Source organism: Bos mutus, chromosome 18 (assembly GCF_027580195.1).
Source record: "Bos mutus isolate GX-2022 chromosome 18, NWIPB_WYAK_1.1, whole genome shotgun sequence".
NCBI classification, from domain to species: Eukaryota; Metazoa; Chordata; class Mammalia; order Artiodactyla; family Bovidae; genus Bos; species Bos mutus.
The window spans coordinates 60,995,765-61,015,998 of NC_091634.1; the positions used below are offsets into that span (position 1 = coordinate 60,995,765).

The following is a 20,234-nucleotide window of genomic DNA, read 5'->3' on the forward strand; positions in this document are numbered from 1 at the left end:
GGCACTGGAGAAGATGTGAGAATGGCAGGAGGGACGTCTCCCCCTTGGGAAAGTAAATACGACACAGAAATGGAAAGGTCGGCGGAATGGAAAGGTCTTGGGCATTAAAAGTGTAAATAATGGGAACAGCCTTTGAAATCAAGACTGTGTCGTGTTTATGCTTTGGCACTTGGGCAGCTTGTTTCCTTCCGTGATCTCATGCAGTGATGTTTTGGCACATGGAAAAGGGATGGAGGGAGCAATCACAGGCTCGTCTCCTCGTGTTCGCAGACAGCATTCCCGGATATCTAGTATGGTAAATAAAAATATACAAAGGTTAGGCCGTTAGTGGCTCCTGGTATATTATTTTGGCTGAAGTTCCTCCATTACCCAAGATAACAATCGTTGGGGAATGTGATTTCTAAAGATAGTCATGGATGGCATCAGTTGTAAAGCAACTAGAAAACAGGCGGAGTTCCTCAGTGAGCTATGAAGAATGAAAGGGAGCCTGGGGGGAGCTTTTCCAGGTTTTAGAAATGGCCCCTGGTTTCCTCTACTTGTTTTCGAAAAAATTTCATATTTTAAATTAAGTCAGTCAATCCTATCACATGGATCATATTGACAACATGATAGGTGTTTCATTGTGAATTCTGTTGTTGATAACTGGAATTTTGAAATTATTCGAACCACGGCAAGATGCAAGAGAAGAAGTTGTATCTGAGAATCATGTTTCCTTTTTTTTTTTAACTTACTTTTTATTGAAGGATAATTGCTCGAGAATTTTGCTGTTTTTCTGTCAAACCTCAACATGAATCAGCCATAGGTGTACGTGTGTTCCCTCCTTTTAAACCTCCCTCCCCATCCCACACCTTTAGGTTGATACAGAGCCCCTGTTTGAGTTTCCTGAGCTACACAGCAAATTCCCCATTGGCTATCTATTTTACATATGGTAATACATTTACTACATTTTGATTGACAGCAATTGCAACAGGTTCTCTCTTTTCCACCCAGACCTTTAGCTGAGCACAACTTTCCTTGGAACTTTCTCAGTGTCTAAGCCCTTCTGAGTGTGTGTATCTATGTCTTCGTGTCTATAGTTTTTTTTCTCTTTTTCTTTTTGTAGGTCATTTTTCAACTCTGTTTTCCACCTCAGGCCTTTTCCTTTTTTCCCTACCATTCTAGGACAATAAAGATGTTCCTTGGTTTCAAGTAGGAAAATGTGTGTTTCTCAGGACCTGTTTCTAGACTGGAGTGTCTTTTCCTCTCTTTGGTAGCCCAGAGAGACAAGAGCCCTTGCTCTTGCCCAGCCCAGAAATGGTTATTATTTGTGAGGATGTTTATTCATAATTCTCTTTTCTCATTTAACAAAACCAAACTCATGTGGTGGTGGTGTTTTTTTTTTTTTTCCAAACTCATGTGTTAATTACACAGCGATCACTTTGAATTTCTCTAGATCCCTTGCTTTTGTTTCTGAGTGAGGAAAAATAGGTCAGTTTATTTTTAGCAGCAGGTGTGTATAGATGTAGTTTTTGGTGATTCTTTTATGGTAGAGGTACATCAGTTTGCGGTTTTGAGTTCTATCTGATGAGAAGAATCCTTTTCTGTGATTGTGTACTCCTTTGGAGAGGCTTCCTCCTGAAGTGATAGTTCAGTTTTTAGTTTTTTGGTGGTCAGTAGGTTTAAATTTAAAAATTGGCATTACCGACTCAAAGGACATGAGTTTGAGCAAACTCCAGAAGATAGTGAAGGACAGGGAGGCCTGGTGTGCTGCAGTTCACCGGGTCCCAAAGAGTGGGACACGACTTAGCAACTCAACAATAGATTTAAGTTTCTAGTAATGTAAATACAGAGCTCTATAAGAGATGTAGGTGAAGTACTTTTATCTATTAGATTAGCAAAAGTCTGGTTGTAGAAAATTAGGAACTCAGGTTGCTGGGGATGTAAATTGTCAGAGTTTCTTTGAAAGGCAGTTTGTCAATATGTATCAAAATTGCAAATGTGTAAGTCCCTCAGTCCAGCAATTGCACTTCTAGGAATTAATCTTAGAAATACACTCATGCACATATGAATGATTTATATATGAAGATTTTTCTTTGAAGCAGTATTCATATTAGCAAGAGGTTGGGAAGAACCTGAATGAATGTTCATCAGTAGGGTTTTAGCTATGTGAATTCTTACATACCCATTCAATGGAATACTTATCCTTGTATTAATATATAGCTGTAAAAAAAAAAACCGAGAAAGTCTTGTTTGTCGCTCTGTCCAAGATAGGTAAAATGATTAAAAACAAAATCAGTTGCGCTATAATGTGAGTGTACAATGATCTTTAGTTTAAAATGAAGGTGTAGTATACAGTATTAGTATGTTTCTTCTTGTGCATACAGAAAATATCTGGAAAGACGTGATATAACTTGGTGAAATTGATTCCTCCAAGAAGGAAAACTGAATAGCTAGGGAATGGGTGGAGTGAGCTTTTTGCTGTGCTTTTGTATTCTGAACCATGTGAAAGTAGAAGTTATTCAAATAGAAGTAAATGTAGACCTAGTTTGTTTCCATGACAGTAAAGTTAAATAACTATTGTTGCGTTAATGGTACAGAGTACAGCTCCCTAATGTTTTTAACTACGTGTGACCTCAAGCAATTTATTTTCTTAGCCTAATTTTCTTACTTGTAAATTAGTGTAATGTCATGAACTTTGTGTATTTCTTGTGAGGCTAGAAGCAAAGTGTGTAGTAGCATAGTGCCTGCATGTAGAAAGCACTCTAATTATCATGTTGTTACTCAGTAAGCCTTACTCTACTGCTTCTGCTGTCTTCACTAGACGTTCCCATACAGAAATATCTTAACAATTTCACAGCTGATATTTTTCTGCTTTTATGTGCTCTTAGCTTGCTTTGACTTGGTATAACCAAGGTCTGAATTGTGGAGTTGTGGGTGGCTCACTGTTACTGCTGCCATGTTCCTGTACAACTTGACCTTGCAGCGAGCCACTGGCATCAGCTTTGCCATTCATGGCAACTTCTCTGGTAAGTTCCTCTAAAGTTTTGTGGTTTTTTTTTTTTTTTTGACTATACCTCTCGGGTTGCTGAATCTTACTTCCCTGACCAGGAATTGAACCTGTGCCCCCTGCAGTGGATGTGAGGAGTGCTAACCACTGGACTTCCAGGGAATTCCTCACATTTTAAATATTAATAGTTTTATGCTTTAGATTGGTTTTTCAACATCAAACCTTTTGTAAAAAACAAATTATGAAAAAAAATTTAATTGTTAGAGAACATTGTAACTTATGTAATGCTTTACAGTTTCTAAAGTAATTGATCTTATCTCATTTCCAAAGAACTTTTAGAAAGTAAGGTGTCTTGATAAGTGATTGGGCATTGAGCAAATGGTAATGGATTGGGATAGGTAGGCGTGGTATATCAGGTAGGATAGGAGGCGATTTAGGCATTAGATAGTGAAGACCTGTGCTGGGGCAGTGAGGATAGATAGAATGTGAGTTTGCATCCTGGGTGGCAAAGAAAATGACGGTAACATTCATAGCAGGTTACTTGAGATCAGAGAGTATGAGAAAGGAGGAAATTGGGTATTCTCAACATTTGAAGGTGATGACAACTCATCAGGGTGGAGATGAGTAGCAGGGAGAGATGGGTTCAAGTTGGCTGTTTATGCATCTGGAGGTGTTGATTGCAATTTTGAAAGCAAGTGAGCTTTTTAGAAATAAACAGCATATGTTAGATAGTAATTTTGAAAGTTCTTTGGGACACTACATCTAACTGCACAAAAAGTTAATATGATTTCTTAGAATAATAGCCTTAAAAATGGACTAGAAAGAGCCTTTGGAAATTTTTAATTTTACAAAGCTAGATGTTATATATTAATATCATTTGTAGACAACTCCCAATTATGCTTATTGATGGCAAATCTTAGAAAAATTAAAAGAAGTTTTTAAAAAAGCTTGCATGATCATTTATTTAAAGCTTTTCTTTGATACCACTTTTGTTAAGTGTTTTAAATTCTAGGAAAAGGACCTTTTACAGTAGAATAAATTAAAATACTAAGCCTCCAACTCATTTAGTTGTATTTATGTGTAGTAGCATTTTGATCCATGAAGGTTACTTTTTGGATTAGTTCTTATTGTTCATGATCTTTATTTTGTGTGTTTTTCAGGAACCAAACAACAGGAAATTGTTGTTTCCCGAGGAAAGATCTTGGAACTGCTTCGCCCTGATCCCAACACTGGCAAAGTGCACACTCTACTAACTGTGGAAGTATTTGGTGTCATCCGGTCGCTCATGGCCTTTAGGTTGACGGGTGGCACAAAAGACTACATTGTGGTTGGCAGTGACTCAGGTCGGATTGTTATTCTGGAATACCAGCCATCTAAGAATATGTTTGAGAAGATTCACCAAGAAACCTTTGGCAAGAGTGGATGCCGCCGCATTGTTCCTGGCCAGTTCTTAGCTGTGGATCCCAAAGGGCGAGCTGTTATGATTAGTGCGTGACTTACTCTATTGGCTTTTTGATTCTTAAAGAAGCTCAGTTCAGACTAGCAATGCTGTGATCTTGGTAGCGTACCAAGAAATCACTCACCTGAATAAAATTTGTATCATTTTGGGTATTTAAAGTTGCTTTCTCTTTTAAAACAATGGGGAAAGTTGTAACACACCTTTTCTACTTCTTATCTAGTTGGAAATGGGTCTTTTTTGGTTTCTTTGACTGTACCAAAAAGACTATGCTGAAAGTTTTCACATTAGGCAAAGAGTATGATTGCTTTCATCAGCCTGAAATGATGATTTACATTCATGTCTCTTCTCTGATAAATCTCTTGAAGAAAACTCTGAATATCTGATCAGGCTTCCAGAGGGCAACCTTCTGTGACCAATCACAAAATTATTAGATCTAATTCAGAGAACAAAGCTGGCAATTTCATGAATTTTTGTTTAGTTTGTCATAAAAATTTTTGGAAAGTTAGTGGGATGTTAAGATCCCTATTATGGGGACGTTCCTGGTAGTCCAGTGGCTAAGACTCTGAGCTCCCAGGGCAGACTTAGGTTCAATCCCTAGTCAGGGAGATAGATCCCACGTGTCACAACTAAGAGTTCACATGCCACAACTAAAGAGGGCCCTCTTAACTGCAGTGAAGATCTTGAATATTGTAACTAAGACTCAGCACCGCTAAATTAAAAAAAAAAATCTCTATTAGAACGAGAAGGGTAAAATTTTGCTCCTTTTTATTTTAGTGTTAGCAAAATTTAAGTTAATGCACTTATAGAGTTTAGTACCGGCTATCATTTAGAAAATAATTGTGATGTAAATCTAGCTGTTCTGTAGCTCGTCTTTTCATTATCTGGAGTTTTTTTGTTTTGTCTCCATCCACAGGTGCCATTGAGAAACAGAAATTGGTATATATCTTGAACAGAGATGCTGCAGCCCGACTTACCATCTCATCTCCACTGGAGGCTCACAAAGCAAACACTTTAGTGTATCACGTAGTTGGAGTAGATGTGGGATTTGAAAATCCAATGTTTGCTTGTCTGGAAATGGATTATGAGGTATATCTTACTTGGTCACAATTTTTTTATTACTATCATACTCCAAATGCCTTTCTGAAACACTTGGGAGCGTCTCAGCATTTACCTGACCACATGTTAGTGCCTTTGCTCTGGTTTGAACAGTCCCCCTGTGTAAACAGGGATTTGTTGGGGAAACGCCCTAAAAAAAAGAGGTGAGGTGGTGGTTTGGATATTTTTTCATTGGGAGATAGTGAAAGATGGGACATACCGTTCTTTGCCTTGAGAGGAAGGCAGTGTTTTCTGGTCCCAGAAGTAGAAAACTTGGGTTCTTGCTCCCATTCTGCCATTTTTTAGTGTGAATTTTGGCAAAGCATTTGGCATCTGTGGACCTCTGTTTCCTGGTTTGTGAAATGGAAGAATCTTGATGCCCTTTTCAACTTTGTTCATTTATTTAAATAATTTCTACTGGAGTATAGTTGATTTACTGTGTTGTATTAGTGTCAGGTGTACAGCAGAGTGAATCAGTTATACATATACATGTATCCACTCTTTTACTTTCTAGCTTTGAAAGCTTGATTTTATGGTACTGATTAGTCTTTGTGCCACTGTTACCTAGGAAGCAGACAATGATCCAACTGGGGAAGCAGCAGCTAATACCCAGCAGACGCTTACTTTCTATGAATTAGACCTTGGTTTAAATCACGTAGTCCGAAAATACAGTGAGCCTTTGGAGGAACATGGAAACTTCCTAATTACAGGTACTTTTTTCTTCCATCTGCTTTGTACCATTTTGCTTGGTCCATTTTATGCCCAAACTTAGGAGTGTTTACTTAATAGGATTTGGAAGCTGTAATCTATTCATAGTAAACCTGAGTGCCTTGTCTGTTTTGGGGAGGTTAGAGATTCATGTGGTGGTTAACTCGTACCCTCTAATGGGGGAGAGAAAAAAAGAGCAGTCAGCTTGGAGTCTTGATTTCTGTTGGTTGCTCTGGTGTTTTGACTGTGGTCAATCTTTCACTCTCATTACAAAAATCAAAATCTGACTCTATGAAAAGACAGATGTTATGGATGAAACAAGATAAAACTGTCCTTCAGTTTGAAAGCCTAGATGAAATAGAAATATTTTTGAAAACTGTCACCAAACTTGATAGAAGATGAAATTAAGAACCGGAGTAGACCAACATTTATTTTAAAATGGGGCAATAATCAAAGGTTTCTTTTCCTCAGAAGATTTAAGGTTCAGAATTTTTAGGGACCTTAAATTTCTTGAGAGATCAGAAAAAGAATAAAAACCGTTGTACCACTTTAAGAGCTTAATATACCTTCATACCAAAACTGGGGAAGGACAGTAATAAGAAACATTTACAGCCTAGTTATCCTTTGATGGTAGATGCAAAAATCTTAAATTTTAGCAAATCAGATTCAACAGTGTTTTCTGTGCATCATAGCAAAGTAAGATTTTTGTAGGAGCTCAAAGAGGTTCACCATGAAGAATCAATATTAGTTTAATTCATTATATTAAAAGACTAAAGGACAGCTATATTTGTGGTATCTAAATTGTATCAGGCTCATCTAAGATGGTGATCCAGTCCTTTCTGTTTTGAGTCATTTGCATTTGATGTCTAAAATGAAGTATGTCTGTTGTTGGGTAGGATTTTGGAGAAGAAAAATATAAAATAGCACTTGTCTTTGAGTGTTAAATCTTAGGAGGAGACTATATATTAAGCAGAAGCATTTTAAAAAATAGGTTATATAAATTACTTGTTATACTGTATTATGATACTTCTCGTTTACAAGGGTTTCATTCATTAAACAAATGTTTACTGAACCTCTATGATCAGTATGTGCAAAGTCAATCTGTTGAGACTGCATGGTGAAAAATTTGTTGTGGTGTCTCCTTTTATACAAGATTGAGTATGATGGTGAATACATACTAGTAACACAAAAATTACCAGAGTGTGCCACATGCCATGACAGCGTGGAGGAGGGGTTCCTAACCAGGGAAAGGAAGGCAGTGCATTAGAGAAAGCTTTCAGAAGTGCTCTCAGCTGAGGACTAAGGAATAGTTAGGAGTTAGGTGCAGTGGGGGTGGAGGAGGAGTTTCTGTTGTGGGCAGAGGAACCAGAATGCACAAAAGCCCAAATGCAGGAAAAAAACATGGTTCATTGAAAACTGAAAGCTCATTGTGGTTGGATCATTGGAGGTAAAGAGCTGGGGTGGAGGAAGCAGAAGAATAATGACATATTAAAGGTGAATGTTTTAGAAAGATCACTTGATTACATTTTTGTAATGGAATGGAAGGTAGTAAGGTCAGGAAGCATTTCCACTAAACCAAAAGAGATTTGCAGCATGAGGACTGCTGAAGAGGTAGAACCAATGTGGGAGAGGAGAGAATTGAAGGATGGCATCCTTTTTGCTGGTTTGGTCAATTGGTTGATGGCAGTGTTCTCTAAGGTTGAGAACCCAGGAGATGGTTTGGTAAGGAACTTGGCAGTGGTTTATGAATGCATTCATTTTTAACCTGCTATGGAATATCCATGTAAGAGTGTCCAGTAGGCAGTTGGATTATAGGTCCAAAGCTGAGAACTGAGTTCTGGGCTTGGAGCTAAACTTTCAGATGCCTTGTTAGATATCTGGACAGGCTGAGATCACCCAAACGGTGCTCCATCCTTGTCTAGTGTAACTCTCAGGGAAAAGAAACACATTGAATGTTTAGCACCTTCAGGCACCTTTAAGTCGTGCTGAAGGAGAGAAGGAATTGAAGGTTAAATTCATAGTTGTGTCAAATCATTGCTGGTTTTTGTTTTCTCTTGACAGTTCCAGGGGGATCGGATGGTCCAAGTGGAGTGCTGATTTGCTCCGAAAACTACATTACCTATAAGAACTTCGGTGACCAACCGGATATCCGCTGTCCAATTCCCAGGAGACGGGTAGGTCTTTGTTTACCATAAGAGAAAATATATTTATGTTGTGAAATGAACTTAATTTTTGTTAAGTGTTTTTAATAAAGTCAGTAAGTATTTTAGCACAACAAAATCTGAGAAAGAAAATTGAAAACCAGCACAGCTCTGGGTTGTGCACCTGAAACTAGCGTGATACTGGGAGTCAGTTGTGCTTCAGCTTTTAAAAAAGCAGATACAGTTTTCATTCTTGAAGAGCCTATGAACAGTATCCATTTGAAATTCCTGAAGTTTCTAGTTTGAAGAATCCTGGTGTATTCATTGAAGATAAATTGCCTTTCATTCTCCCCTACCCCACCCCGTTCCAGCATAGAAAAAATCTAAAAGGAGCAAACAGTGAATCCTGTATACTTTTCACTTAGATTCACTTATTAGTACTGCTTTGCTACATTGGCCTTTTCTTTCTTTTGTATCTGTGTTTTTTAGGCAAGACCATTTGAAGATAAGTTGTAGGGATCATGACACTTTGTGACAGTTCCTTGTACTACTCTGTTTTATTTAAGAGATTTGGGTATCCGTGGATTTTGGTATCTGGGGGTTCCTCAAACTAGTCCCGTGCAGATGTTGAGGGATGATTATAATGAAGTTCTGTGTACCCAGCCTCAGTTATCAGCAGCACATGGGTAATTGTCATTGATCTCTGCTTCCTCAAACTCTCTTTTCACCCCAGATTATTTATCTTTTTAATACTAATTTATAGGTCCTGGGGTTAAATCTTTTTAAGACATAGTTTATCTAGTACATGGTATTTGAGTAAGACTCCATCAATTTTAGAAAATTTGGTGAGATTAGCAAGTTAAATATTTGGAGTGGTGTTAAGTAATTAAGTTTAGATAATCAGAAATTGGCACCTGACTGCCAGGTGCTGTACTTGACTTTGGGACTACAAAGAAATATAAAACATGTTTTGCCTTTGAGAGAAATACAAAATGTTGGAAATACTTAAAAAGAAACAAACCAGCTGAGGGGGATGCCTTCTGGGATTCGGGCAAGTTGATAAAGACAGAAGAGGGATGATGTTGGTGGTTTGGATAGTACTGTGAACGGGTAAGAGTCTTATTCACAGCCTGAAATGATGATTCTTTAAATTTCATGTCTCTTCTCTGACATTTTTCTCTGGAGATAGTTTTTGCCTTATTAATCTGATCAGGCTGTAGAGTGGAATTGTGGCATTTTGTTTTAACCTAAGCTTTATTATGTATTTATAGTAGACAAGAATTTCTGTTTATTGTGTTACATAATCCTGTGGCTGGCAAGCTGCTCTGGATCACAGCTTGCATGGAGAGACTCCAGGTGCCTCTAGGCGTTTGGTGGCCTGTTTGATCCTTATTGGTAAGGTGCTGAATTCCAGAAAAGAAATCCTAATTTCTAAGATGTTGATTGTGTATTTGACTTTGCTAGAATGACCTGGATGACCCTGAAAGAGGAATGATTTTTGTCTGCTCTGCCACCCATAAGACCAAATCAATGTTTTTCTTTTTGGCTCAAACTGAGCAGGGAGATATCTTTAAGATCACTTTGGAGACAGATGAAGATATGGTAAGTAGAGCATGGAGGAGGGAGGGAAAAATGAAAAAATATGTTAGCTGTTATTAGTCTAATTTGAGAAAACTTGCTACAGTTTCATCCTAATTTTAGTTAAATAACCTTATTTTGAAAACTGATGGTTATCTACGGTTTACAGAGTGGTGTTATAAGCCATTTGTTCATTGCAACTACTCTGAGATAGAAAGGATAGTTACAAGTTTAAAAAACAGGAGCTGAATGCCTTAAAAAGTAGTTGCTTAAGGTGTTAAAGCTTTTAAAGTTTGGAATTGGAATATGAATGTGAATTTTCTCCCCCTGGTTAACAGATTTTTGGTCTGATTACATATAATGTGAGAATGGGTAATGCCGCTTCTAGTGAATGCCTTCGCTCTCTGTCGCCTGAAACTGGCAATATGCGAGATCTGTCACTTTTATCCCATGGAGGAGCATTGAGCACTGGGCAATTTCTTAGATACTGGTTTAGCTCAAGAGTTGGCAAGTTTTTTGTGTTTTTGTTTTTTCTTTTTAAGGCCAGCTAGTGAACATTTTCAGCTTTTGTGGGCCGTGTGGTCCCTGTTTGCACTACTTAGCTCTACCGTTGGGGCATAGAAGCAGCCACTGGGAGTCCGTGAACTGCACGGCTAGCCTGCGGGCTCTAGTTTTCTGACTCCTGGTGTGGATGTGAAGGACAGGATTTTTTTTTGCCACTTTGTTTTATTACATTGTCTTATTATACTGCACTGTCTTCCATGTTGTGGCTTCATTTGCCTGCATACTAGAATCTTTCTCTTTCCATTCCAGGTTACTGAGATCCGGCTCAAGTATTTTGATACTGTGCCTGTTGCTGCTGCCATGTGTGTGCTTAAAACAGGCTTCCTTTTCGTAGCATCAGAATTTGGAAACCAGTGAGTAGTCCTTTTATTATCCCATTTCACCCTGGTTACTATAAAGTTGGTGAAAGAGAGGTAGTTTCAAGGCCTTGTAGCTTTCCTGAGAATGTTTTACGTCCTTCAGAGCAAAAGTTTTGCCCTCTTCCCTTTTATGTTCTTTCTCTTGATGACTTTCTCTATTTTAGTGGCTTAAATCAATACCTGTGGATAGCTGCAAAAAGTAGCTTTAGAAGTGATCTCCTGAACTTTTTGTTGGGCATTCCTGCTGAACTACTTAGTATTAAATAGATGTTCCATAGACATGTCACTGGTACAAGTCTGAAGTTGAAACTCATTAGTACCAGCTTCCCAGCCATATCACCAGTCTTTCCAACCTTACTATTTCTTTTTTTTTAAACATTCTTTTTTCTTTTAATGTTCTTTTCCATTGTGGTGTATTTTAGGACGTTGAATTTTGTTCTCTGTGCTAGGACCTCTGTTGTTCATCCTTTCTGTTCCATAGATAGGTTCATTTGTGTCATGTTTTTAGATCCCACATAAATGCTACCATATGGCACTTGTCTTTCTCCTTTTGGCTTCACTTAGTATGATCATCTCTAGTTGCATCCATGTTGCTGCAAATGGCTTATTTTGTTCTTTTTTATGGCTGAGTAGTAGTTTGTTGTGTATGTATACCACATCTTTATGCATTCATCTGACGATGGACATTTAGGTAGTTTCCTTGTCTTGGTTTTGCCGTCCTTAATATTTCTTTTTCTTTTTTTTTTTTTTTTTTACTATTTCTGTTAATGTCTTATGGGCCAATTCCAGCAATTTGAGTGTAAAGTCTCAGTTTTTGTGGTACTACTCTGAATTAGTTCTCTAGTTCCTTATTGTAGTTCATTGTCTTGTAAAACTCAACCTTTATAGAGGGTCATCTCTTTAAGCAAACAAGACACAACCCTGATGAAATGATTTCCTCATCCCTATGTTACAGTCTTTGATGGCTTTTCATAGACAAATGGGAGAAGGTGATGGCACCGCATTCCAGTACTCTTGCCTGGAAAATCCCATGGATAGAGGAGCCTGCATGGTAGGCTGCAGTCCATGGGGTCGCTGAGAGTCGGACACGACTGATCGACTTCACTTTCATGCATTGGAGAAGGAAATGGCAACCCATTCCAGTGTTCTTGCCTGGAGAATCCCAGGGACGGGGGAGCCTGGTGGGCTGCTGTCTATGGGGTTGCACAGAGTCAGACACAACTGAAGCGACTTAGCAGCAGCAGCAGCATAGACAAATGAGTTAAATAAGTCTGAACTCTACTCTGGCCTTGAATTTAAAACCAGTATTGAAGACTCCAGATTGCATATGAAATGAGATGCCATGGTCTTGCTTTCTAGTTCAGGTTTTGCCAGCACATGCAGAAGACTTATCTAATGCTATTTCTGTGTGATGAAAATGAAAATGTCGTCTAAAATTCTGTGATTCTATTCCAGTTTTGCCGTTTCTACAGTTGTTTTCCCTTTCTTTATGTCCTTAACTCATCCTCATGGAGCTTATTCCAACTGTCTTTTTATTATTCCTTTTCCCAATTTATACCTGTTTTGTCTCGCTGTTTATAACCTAGCCTATTGTTATGAGTATTTTCACCCATTTCTAATTTTTTAGTTTTCTTAACAAGGAATTTCCATTGTAGAAAAGTTAGGAAAGTGCATATAAGCAAAAATTCTCTTGTAATCCTGCCCAAAGATACCATTTTTTTGTGTGTGTAGCCTTCCTGTATATATATATATTTAAATCTTTGTATAAAAATGATAATGTATAGTGTTTTGTAAGTTACGTATTTTTATATAGTAGTGAATAATAATAAATATTTTTCTTTATCAATAAATAGGTCTTAAACATTCATATTTTTTAGCACCCATTATCTCTTTTTGTGGTAAAATATGTATAACAAAATTCGTCATTTTAACATGTTCAATTTGGTGGCATTAATTACATTTGCAGTGTTGTATAACCGTTGCTACTATTTTTCCAAACTTTCTTTTATCACTCCGGACTGAACCCGTATGCCCATTAAGGAGTCTCTCCTCGTGGCCCTCAGCACTGGGGACCTGAGTGCACTCACACGTTCACCCTTCTGTCCGGCTCATCATTTCATGTAGCATAGTTTCAGAGTTCATGTGTCAGCTCTATATTCTTCTTATCTATCAATAATAACCCACTATATGTATGTACCATGTATTATTTACCTGTTAATGGACACCTGGGTTCTTTCCACCTTTTGGCTGTTGAGAGTAATGCAGTATTGGACGCTGGTGTGCAAATATTGGGTATGTACCCTGTTCTTAAAGATACGGAAAACCCTAGTCAATAAGCAGAGATCTCAAACTATAGATGCCAACTCAATATTAAAGTGATTTATGAGCATTATGTTGATGGCAGACATCTTCAGAAAATGTACTTTTTAAATGCTTATTGGCTTTTTTTCTTCCAGTTTTACAGAGATAAAATTGAAATACAGCACTGTATAAGTTTAAGGTGTGCAGCATAATGATTTGACTTATATACATCATGAAATGGTTATCACAGTTAATCTCATTTGGTTCACGTATAACATATGGAAGTGTTAATTATATTTATAATGTACATCGGACAGAAAATATTTTACCTGAAATCTTTGCTTCTCCCTAGTTACTTATATCAAATCGCACATCTTGGAGATGATGATGAAGAACCTGAGTTTTCATCTGCCATGCCTCTAGAAGAAGGAGACACATTCTTCTTTCAGCCAAGACCACTGAAAAACCTTGTGTTGGTTGATGAATTGGACAGCCTCTCTCCCATTTTGTTTTGCCAGGTGCAGATCTTTCCAGTCACTCCATAATGAGCAGTGCTAACCAACTGTTTTTGAGTATGAATGAGTTTAAAGTTTTAATTTAAATTAACCTCATAGCCTAAAGAGGTTCAGCAGCATGTCTGTGGACTCGCCAGGGTATAAGGGTGAAGCAGCTGAAGGCAGTTGGGGGGTTAAAAACTTTACATAAATCCTTGGGCTTAAAGTGGTTAAGACTCTACATTTCTACTGCAGGGGGCACAAGTTCCATCCCTGTTCAGGGAACTAAGATCCCACGTGCTGTGTGACCAAAACAAAGAACTGATAAAAGCTTTTTATGTTCGTAAAACTTGCTGCTTCAAACTGCTTGCGTTTCGGGACATTGGGTCTTTTTTTCACTCCATGTGCCCAGGGCCAGTAGTAATATTTAAGCCTAATAAACTAAAAAAGTGGTTTGTCTCCCTGAGAATAATCAAGTTTGTGTGTGGGAAAGTAGCACAAGTAGACATTTCCCCCCCTTTTCTTTGTGCAGATAGCTGATCTGGCCAATGAAGACACTCCCCAGCTATATGTGGCCTGTGGTAGGGGACCACGGTCATCTCTGAGAGTCTTAAGGCATGGACTTGAGGTAAGATTGGAATTTATAGATCATATGCAGGGTTTGGAGGGAAGTGCTAGCAAAGCAGCCTAAGGCTTTATTCTGATATCAAAGATGTATTCAATGTTTATATGAAACAAAAATGTTTTCCTCTTTACCTGTTTCCATAAAGTTTACAGTTTAAATTTCCTAATCATTAACATGTTAACACAATAGGCACTTTAAAAATTTGGCAAGTGGATATCAAAGGGGAAAATGCCTATTAATTCCAGGCTCACTCACCACAGTGTGTAGGTTGGGAAGTCTGCATGGCACATTTTACTGCGTCTCATTTTAGTCTTGATCCTTCTGCATAGTTTTTAGATACTTATATTTTTAACTATGTTAAATACAGTATGTATATATTTGTATCTTACTAAGTTTATTTCTTATTACTATGTGCTTTTAAGTTGTACAATTTTTAATGTTTTTGCAATATACCTCCACAGTGGGTGGATCAGAATTTATTTAATGAATCCTTTATTGTTGAACATTTTAGGTGAAATGGACATTCAAAATTATCTTCTCAAATCCCATATCCTTTTCTCATCATGGTTCTTGTGTCGATGCATCTTAGCAAGCCCTGGGCTTGATTTTGTTGGAAATAAATCTTCCTATGGCAGTTACTTTTAGCAGTTGGGGTTGGCAAACTCCAGGCTCTTAGAGGCCCACTGCCTGTTTTTTGTAAATTTTTATTGGAACACAGGCAAGGGGACCTTTGTTTTGAATTTTGGCTCTGCTTAATAGCTGTTACTAAGCTTTTGTTTCCTCTTCTATAAAATGGGCTTCATAGCATCTGCCTTAAGGATTGCTGTAGGAATTAAATGAGAATGCAGATGAAGCACTTGCTCAAGTTCTGGCGTATAGTAACTGTTCAATAAACGTTAGCTACTAATATCTCTGTCTCGGGGGATTTAAAAAGTTTTGACTGCTCGAATATTCATCAAGTCACCAAAATTTCAATGACTTGAACCTAATTTAGACCAATAGTTCTTGATAAGTTACTTGCTGCTCATTGGATCCCAGTTATCATCTGGTTAAAGTAAGCACTCACACACAAAAAAATGCATACATGCATTAACAAAACTTTGTGTACGGTGTTGCGAGATAAAGAACCTGATGAAGAATCATTGTTTTTGAGTCCTCTGCTGCCTCCTAATTTTTTCTAATTCTATTTTTAAAAATCTGTTATGCAAAAATATTTTTTAAATTGCTAGACATTGTTTTGTTCCTGTGTATCTGTTTGTTGAATCTTGTTCAGCTAGATTATGGTCTCAGTTGAGCAGAGTCACTGTCAGATAGTGTAGCGTACTTGACATTTAGATTTTATTGATTGTGAAGTTACCCAAGATTGTCCTGTACCATGATCAGGTACTCCTGCTACCATTACATAGATAAAACCAACAAAAGGATAAAATAAAATGCCTTTCATATATATTCTTGAGTTCTTCCTATAAAATGTAGTTCCACTGTTTAATTGCACATTATGATAGGCTGCCTTGCTTTTTATCTCTAGATCATTTAAAAATAATTTAATAAAATTTTTATCTTAGGTAGTCTTAGATTTACAGAAGAATTGCAAGGATACTATAGACAGTTAATGTTTAGTCCACACCTTGTTTTCTCCTCTAGATCATTTTGAGTTTATCTTACATATTTTATTTATTCCATTTGAAAGTCTATACGACATTCAGAGGAGTCTTGACTCTGACATTAAGGGGCATAAAAATCAAGTAGGAAGGACAAAACAGTTCCTCAGATTACTTTCAGATAAGTGTCCTAAGCGGTGATGATTGTGATTCCTCTGAAAACTTACAGGAGGGAGAGATGACTGCCAGCTCAGAAAATAAGGGAAGATTTTTTTCTAAAGGATGTGGCGTTTGAATTGTTTGGTGAAGAGACGTGGAATTTCGCCTTAGGGGAGCAAAGGGAAGGAAAGGATGCTAATTGAGATGGACTGTTTGATTCCCACATGCTTGCTTTTTGTGGGGGATGCAGGCACGTTATACTTAAAAGGAAGCGTTTGGCCTGGCTGCAGCAGCTATCCTAGGTGTTCCATCACTGCTTGCTGAAGTCAGTTTTGGGAATTGACAGTACCTCTAGCCTTTTGGTTCTTAATGTTCTGTTTGACTACTTGGTTCCAGTGTTTTAATCCAGTGTACACTGTGAGCACTGCTATATTATAGGGACTGTATTATCTAGTGTGATTGTAAGCAAGGAGCTGAGTTTCACGCTCAGTGGGTCTGTGGTTTGTCTCCTTTCCTGTCAGGTATCAGAAATGGCTGTCTCAGAGCTTCCCGGTAACCCCAACGCCGTCTGGACAGTGCGTCGGCACATTGAAGGTAAGCAGCCCTTTCCCAGAGGTCTGAATGAGGGTCCAGGTGCCACTGACAGTAGAAGCTGAAGAGGCTGCATTCGTAATACTTCTATGTCATTTCATATACTAGAGACTTTTTATGACTCAACACCGTGTTTTTGAGGCTCCCAATCACGATGCTGTCACGTACTACATTTTGTACACATGGGTAAGAGGCACACAGGGTGGCTGTTCACACTCAGTGCATACACACTTCAGTATCATAGAGCTGTCACATGTCGGTTCTTTGATTATATTCATCATTAAGGTACTCTTTCCATATGTGTTAGAGGTATGATGTAAGGAAAAGTTTTTGCTTCTTCTATGATGTTTTCTCCTATTGTGTTGAAATCACAGTGAAATTGAGGTATTCTGGATATTAAGAGGTTTGTTACTATTCTCTTCAATAGGTGTAGTAGTTGTGTTTGAGGGAAAGTGGAGGTTGCTTGAAGCAGAATTTTAGGCTGAGTGGAAAAGGAGGGATGGAAGAAAGAGGAAGGCTGAGCTCCTGAATAAAAATGGTCACCTCATCCTAAAACTTTGAAAGTTATGTGAAAATGCATATTAATGCAACAGCAGAAAAGTCTTGTGACAACGGAATTTCAGTCTCTTAGAAATAAAACTCAGTTCTCATTTTCCCTTTGATTCTTTGGGATGGTAGGTCATTTCTATTCCTAGACCTCATTTTCCTCTTGTTCCCTCAGGAATGTGAAACTGGCCAGAATACAAAGCTTTTTCAAGAAAACAGCTGGAAATCTTCCTGCTTTTTAGATGTTTTGGTTGTATGGAACAAGTTTAAGGGAGCTGGGAAATGTGTAGGAGGGAAACCTCTTTCTATTAATAGAATACACAGTGAATTTAATCTTCATGTGGGCATTGGAATCCTATCTGAGTAGAAAGAAAAAAGTGAATAGGAAATCAGTAGGTTCATTTTAGCTGAGAAGGTATTTATTAGATGATTGGTTTTAAAAGATTTCCCCAGTTTTGGTATTGTCTTCATAAAGTGGTCATAAACTGGTCAGAGTTGATGTTCACCTTTAGCTTGGGGGCTGGTTGATATGAAGGCTCTTGAAAATTGCCTAGACTGTTTGAATTAGAAAGAGCCTTTGTGATAAAACCTAGTGTGCTCCTTTTTTTCGTGTTTTTTGTTTTATTAAACTTTATTGTAAAATCGATTTAGATTTGCAGGAAAGTTACTCCTCATTTTTTTGAAAAAGGCTGAAAATCACAGTTGTTGACTGTCTCAACATAGAGCACATAGGTAATAGAGACTGAAAGCTTTGTCTCGAATCTCAACCCAGTGTTCATTTGACTGAGTGAGTCTGGGTCATTTTGGTTTCCTAGGACAAGTTCAGTATTCTCATCCTGCTGCCTTGTAATTAAGATAGGATTGTATTCTCAGAGCAGTCATCTAAAAAAGAAGTATACAGAACTATTGTGTGTTCTGATATGGTGAAAGGCACGTGTGTGTTGCCAGGCTGGGTTAGAGGAGAGGGAAGAGGCATGTGTTTGAGAATCAGGAAAGGCTTTGGGGGTGATGTTTGATAAGTTAGTGATAAGCGGTATATTGCATGGTGGAACTTGTAGCTAAAATGTTTTCTCCTCTAAATACCAAAATCTAGGAAATTATTAAATCGTGATAAATTTTACTCTTTAGGATCTATAATTTGGGTTTTCACCCATAAAAGAGGTCAAGTTCTCGGTTCATTCTCTTTCCAGATTTCCTAAGTTACTATTCCACATGTCCACACATGTGGACATGGCATGTAGTCTTCCAGGCAACTACTAACCTTGGCTGGTACTTGGTGATGCACACTACCAATACCAAGCCTTTTTTTCTCTTCCACAGGTGGCTGGTGAAGGTGCTGATCACCACAGGTGTGTACCTATCGCTAGGGTCTACCGTGGGGTCTTAGAGTTTACCCAGGGAGAGGGAGTTGCACAAAATACTGAGGCTGCCCTGCTGGCATCTCTCAGAGGGTAACTGTGCAGTTTGCTGTCCATGTGCACTGTGGTAGTGCACACCCATCTGCCAGTGTGTTAAACAGTCTGAGGCAGGAGTCACTTTCTCCCACAGAATGTAGAACATAGGATTAATTTGCTTCCCATTAAGCCAAAAGGGCCTATAGCTAGAAAATCTTAACTTCATACTCTCCCTTGATGTTTTTATATGTTCCATGTGTAACTGAAAGATTGGGCCCTGGAGCAAGCCCCCGCTTTTTTCTTTTGAGTCTAGTGAGGCCTGTGCTGAGGCAAGACAAATACTGAGTAGTCTGAATATGGAGTGAGAATGAGATGTTGAAGGCCTCGGTCATCTCGGTTGTCACTCACTCTTCTCTTGGAGTGGGCTTTGTTGAGCCTGAGATACTAGGACAAGAGAAAGAAGGGCACATCCCCTCTTCTGTGGGCTGCTTCCGCAGTGCTGAGACAGAAGTCCCACTTAACCTGAGACAGAGATGCAGTCTAATACTGAAATAGATTCTTCAGTGAGAAAGGAACTAATAGTGTTTTATATGAAACTTGAAACCTCTGAAAGAAGGCAACATAGACTTAATAGTTCATTGGCATTTGCCTTGACTGAATCTTTATTTTGTTTTCAAGTCCAACTTTTAACCTAAAACCTGCCTAGGACCCAAGAGCTGCTATCTGCTTCTGGTTCTCCTGGTCGTAGGATGGAAAGGATAGACGTCTCAGTGTGCTTAGTATTCATAGGGAAGTGGATATTTGCAGCTTTCAGATAGCAGTCATTGCTCTGCTGCTTGTTGAACTGCCCAGCAAACATAAGACCCAGACCACCGAGCATCTCTATTTTTATACCTGAGCAGTCTGGGGCCTTGAGTCAGAGGGGAGGATAAGGACGCAGGCTGCTGCTTTTCGTCACTCCCCTCAGTCTCTGCATGTAGGTTAAAAATGTGTGGTTTCTTTTCTGGAGACCCTCTTCCCTTGACTGAAGGAAGAAGCTGAAATCCTGCCCAGTTTTAGCCCTTTATTGTTTGGCTTTAATTTGCTCTGGCATAGCTTTTGAGATAGAAAGTTTCAGTGTTGAGAACGTGGGAAAGGACACTATTTATATAATGTTAAAATTAAGCAATTCCTGTTAACTTTCACACCAGAGATTTCCAGTTTAAAAATAGAGCTGGAGTAAAGCTTTCAAGTTTGGTGTTGCTTAGAAACTGATGGTGGTTTTATTGTAAGCTGTTAAGACATCCACTTCAGGGATGGCCATGTCTGTGCTCAGTATTTTAAGATGATGAACAATACAGTTTTACAGAGCAATTTTATAAGGTGTCCCCAGGCCTGTGAAATAATCTAAAACCAGTTACCTGCTTGTCCAGTGTTACTTCATGTGATTTGGAAATTGAACCATTCCTCTGGATTCCTGGTGTAGCCATTAAGATTATACCCATTGGGAAAGATCTTTGATTCTTGTCTTTCAGCCACTCATTCCGTGCACACGTGTTATTAATTGAAGCAAACATTTTGCAGGACAGTACTCAACCCTTAACAAATTATAAGTTATATTTATTTCTATATGTTTATATTTTAAAATGCTGAT

At 38.3% G+C, this 20,234-nt stretch overlaps 1 protein-coding gene and 2 non-coding genes across 3 annotated transcripts in view; all 3 read left to right on the forward strand.

Annotated features, from left to right (window-relative positions):
- SF3B3 (splicing factor 3b subunit 3) overlaps positions 1 to 20,234 on the forward strand; it is a 38,980-nt gene that overhangs the window by 396 nt on the left and 18,350 nt on the right. The window contains exons 2-11 of the mRNA XM_005894329.3: positions 2,868 to 3,005; positions 4,147 to 4,473; positions 5,359 to 5,531; positions 6,109 to 6,250; positions 8,310 to 8,422; positions 9,854 to 9,991; positions 10,781 to 10,884; positions 13,544 to 13,709; positions 14,218 to 14,313; positions 16,592 to 16,664. Of these exons, the coding sequence (XP_005894391.1) occupies positions 2,936 to 3,005; positions 4,147 to 4,473; positions 5,359 to 5,531; positions 6,109 to 6,250; positions 8,310 to 8,422; positions 9,854 to 9,991; positions 10,781 to 10,884; positions 13,544 to 13,709; positions 14,218 to 14,313; positions 16,592 to 16,664 (1,402 nt within the window). The 5' untranslated portion in view covers positions 2,868 to 2,935. The remainder of the gene's footprint in view (positions 1 to 2,867; positions 3,006 to 4,146; positions 4,474 to 5,358; positions 5,532 to 6,108; positions 6,251 to 8,309; positions 8,423 to 9,853; positions 9,992 to 10,780; positions 10,885 to 13,543; positions 13,710 to 14,217; positions 14,314 to 16,591; positions 16,665 to 20,234) is intronic.
- LOC138991882 (small nucleolar RNA SNORD111) lies at positions 4,757 to 4,836 on the forward strand. Its single transcript, XR_011467780.1, has one exon. It is a non-coding gene; the product is annotated as a small nucleolar RNA SNORD111 (small nucleolar RNA).
- LOC138991881 (small nucleolar RNA SNORD111) lies at positions 9,516 to 9,606 on the forward strand. The gene has a single exon (XR_011467779.1). It is a non-coding gene; the product is annotated as a small nucleolar RNA SNORD111 (small nucleolar RNA).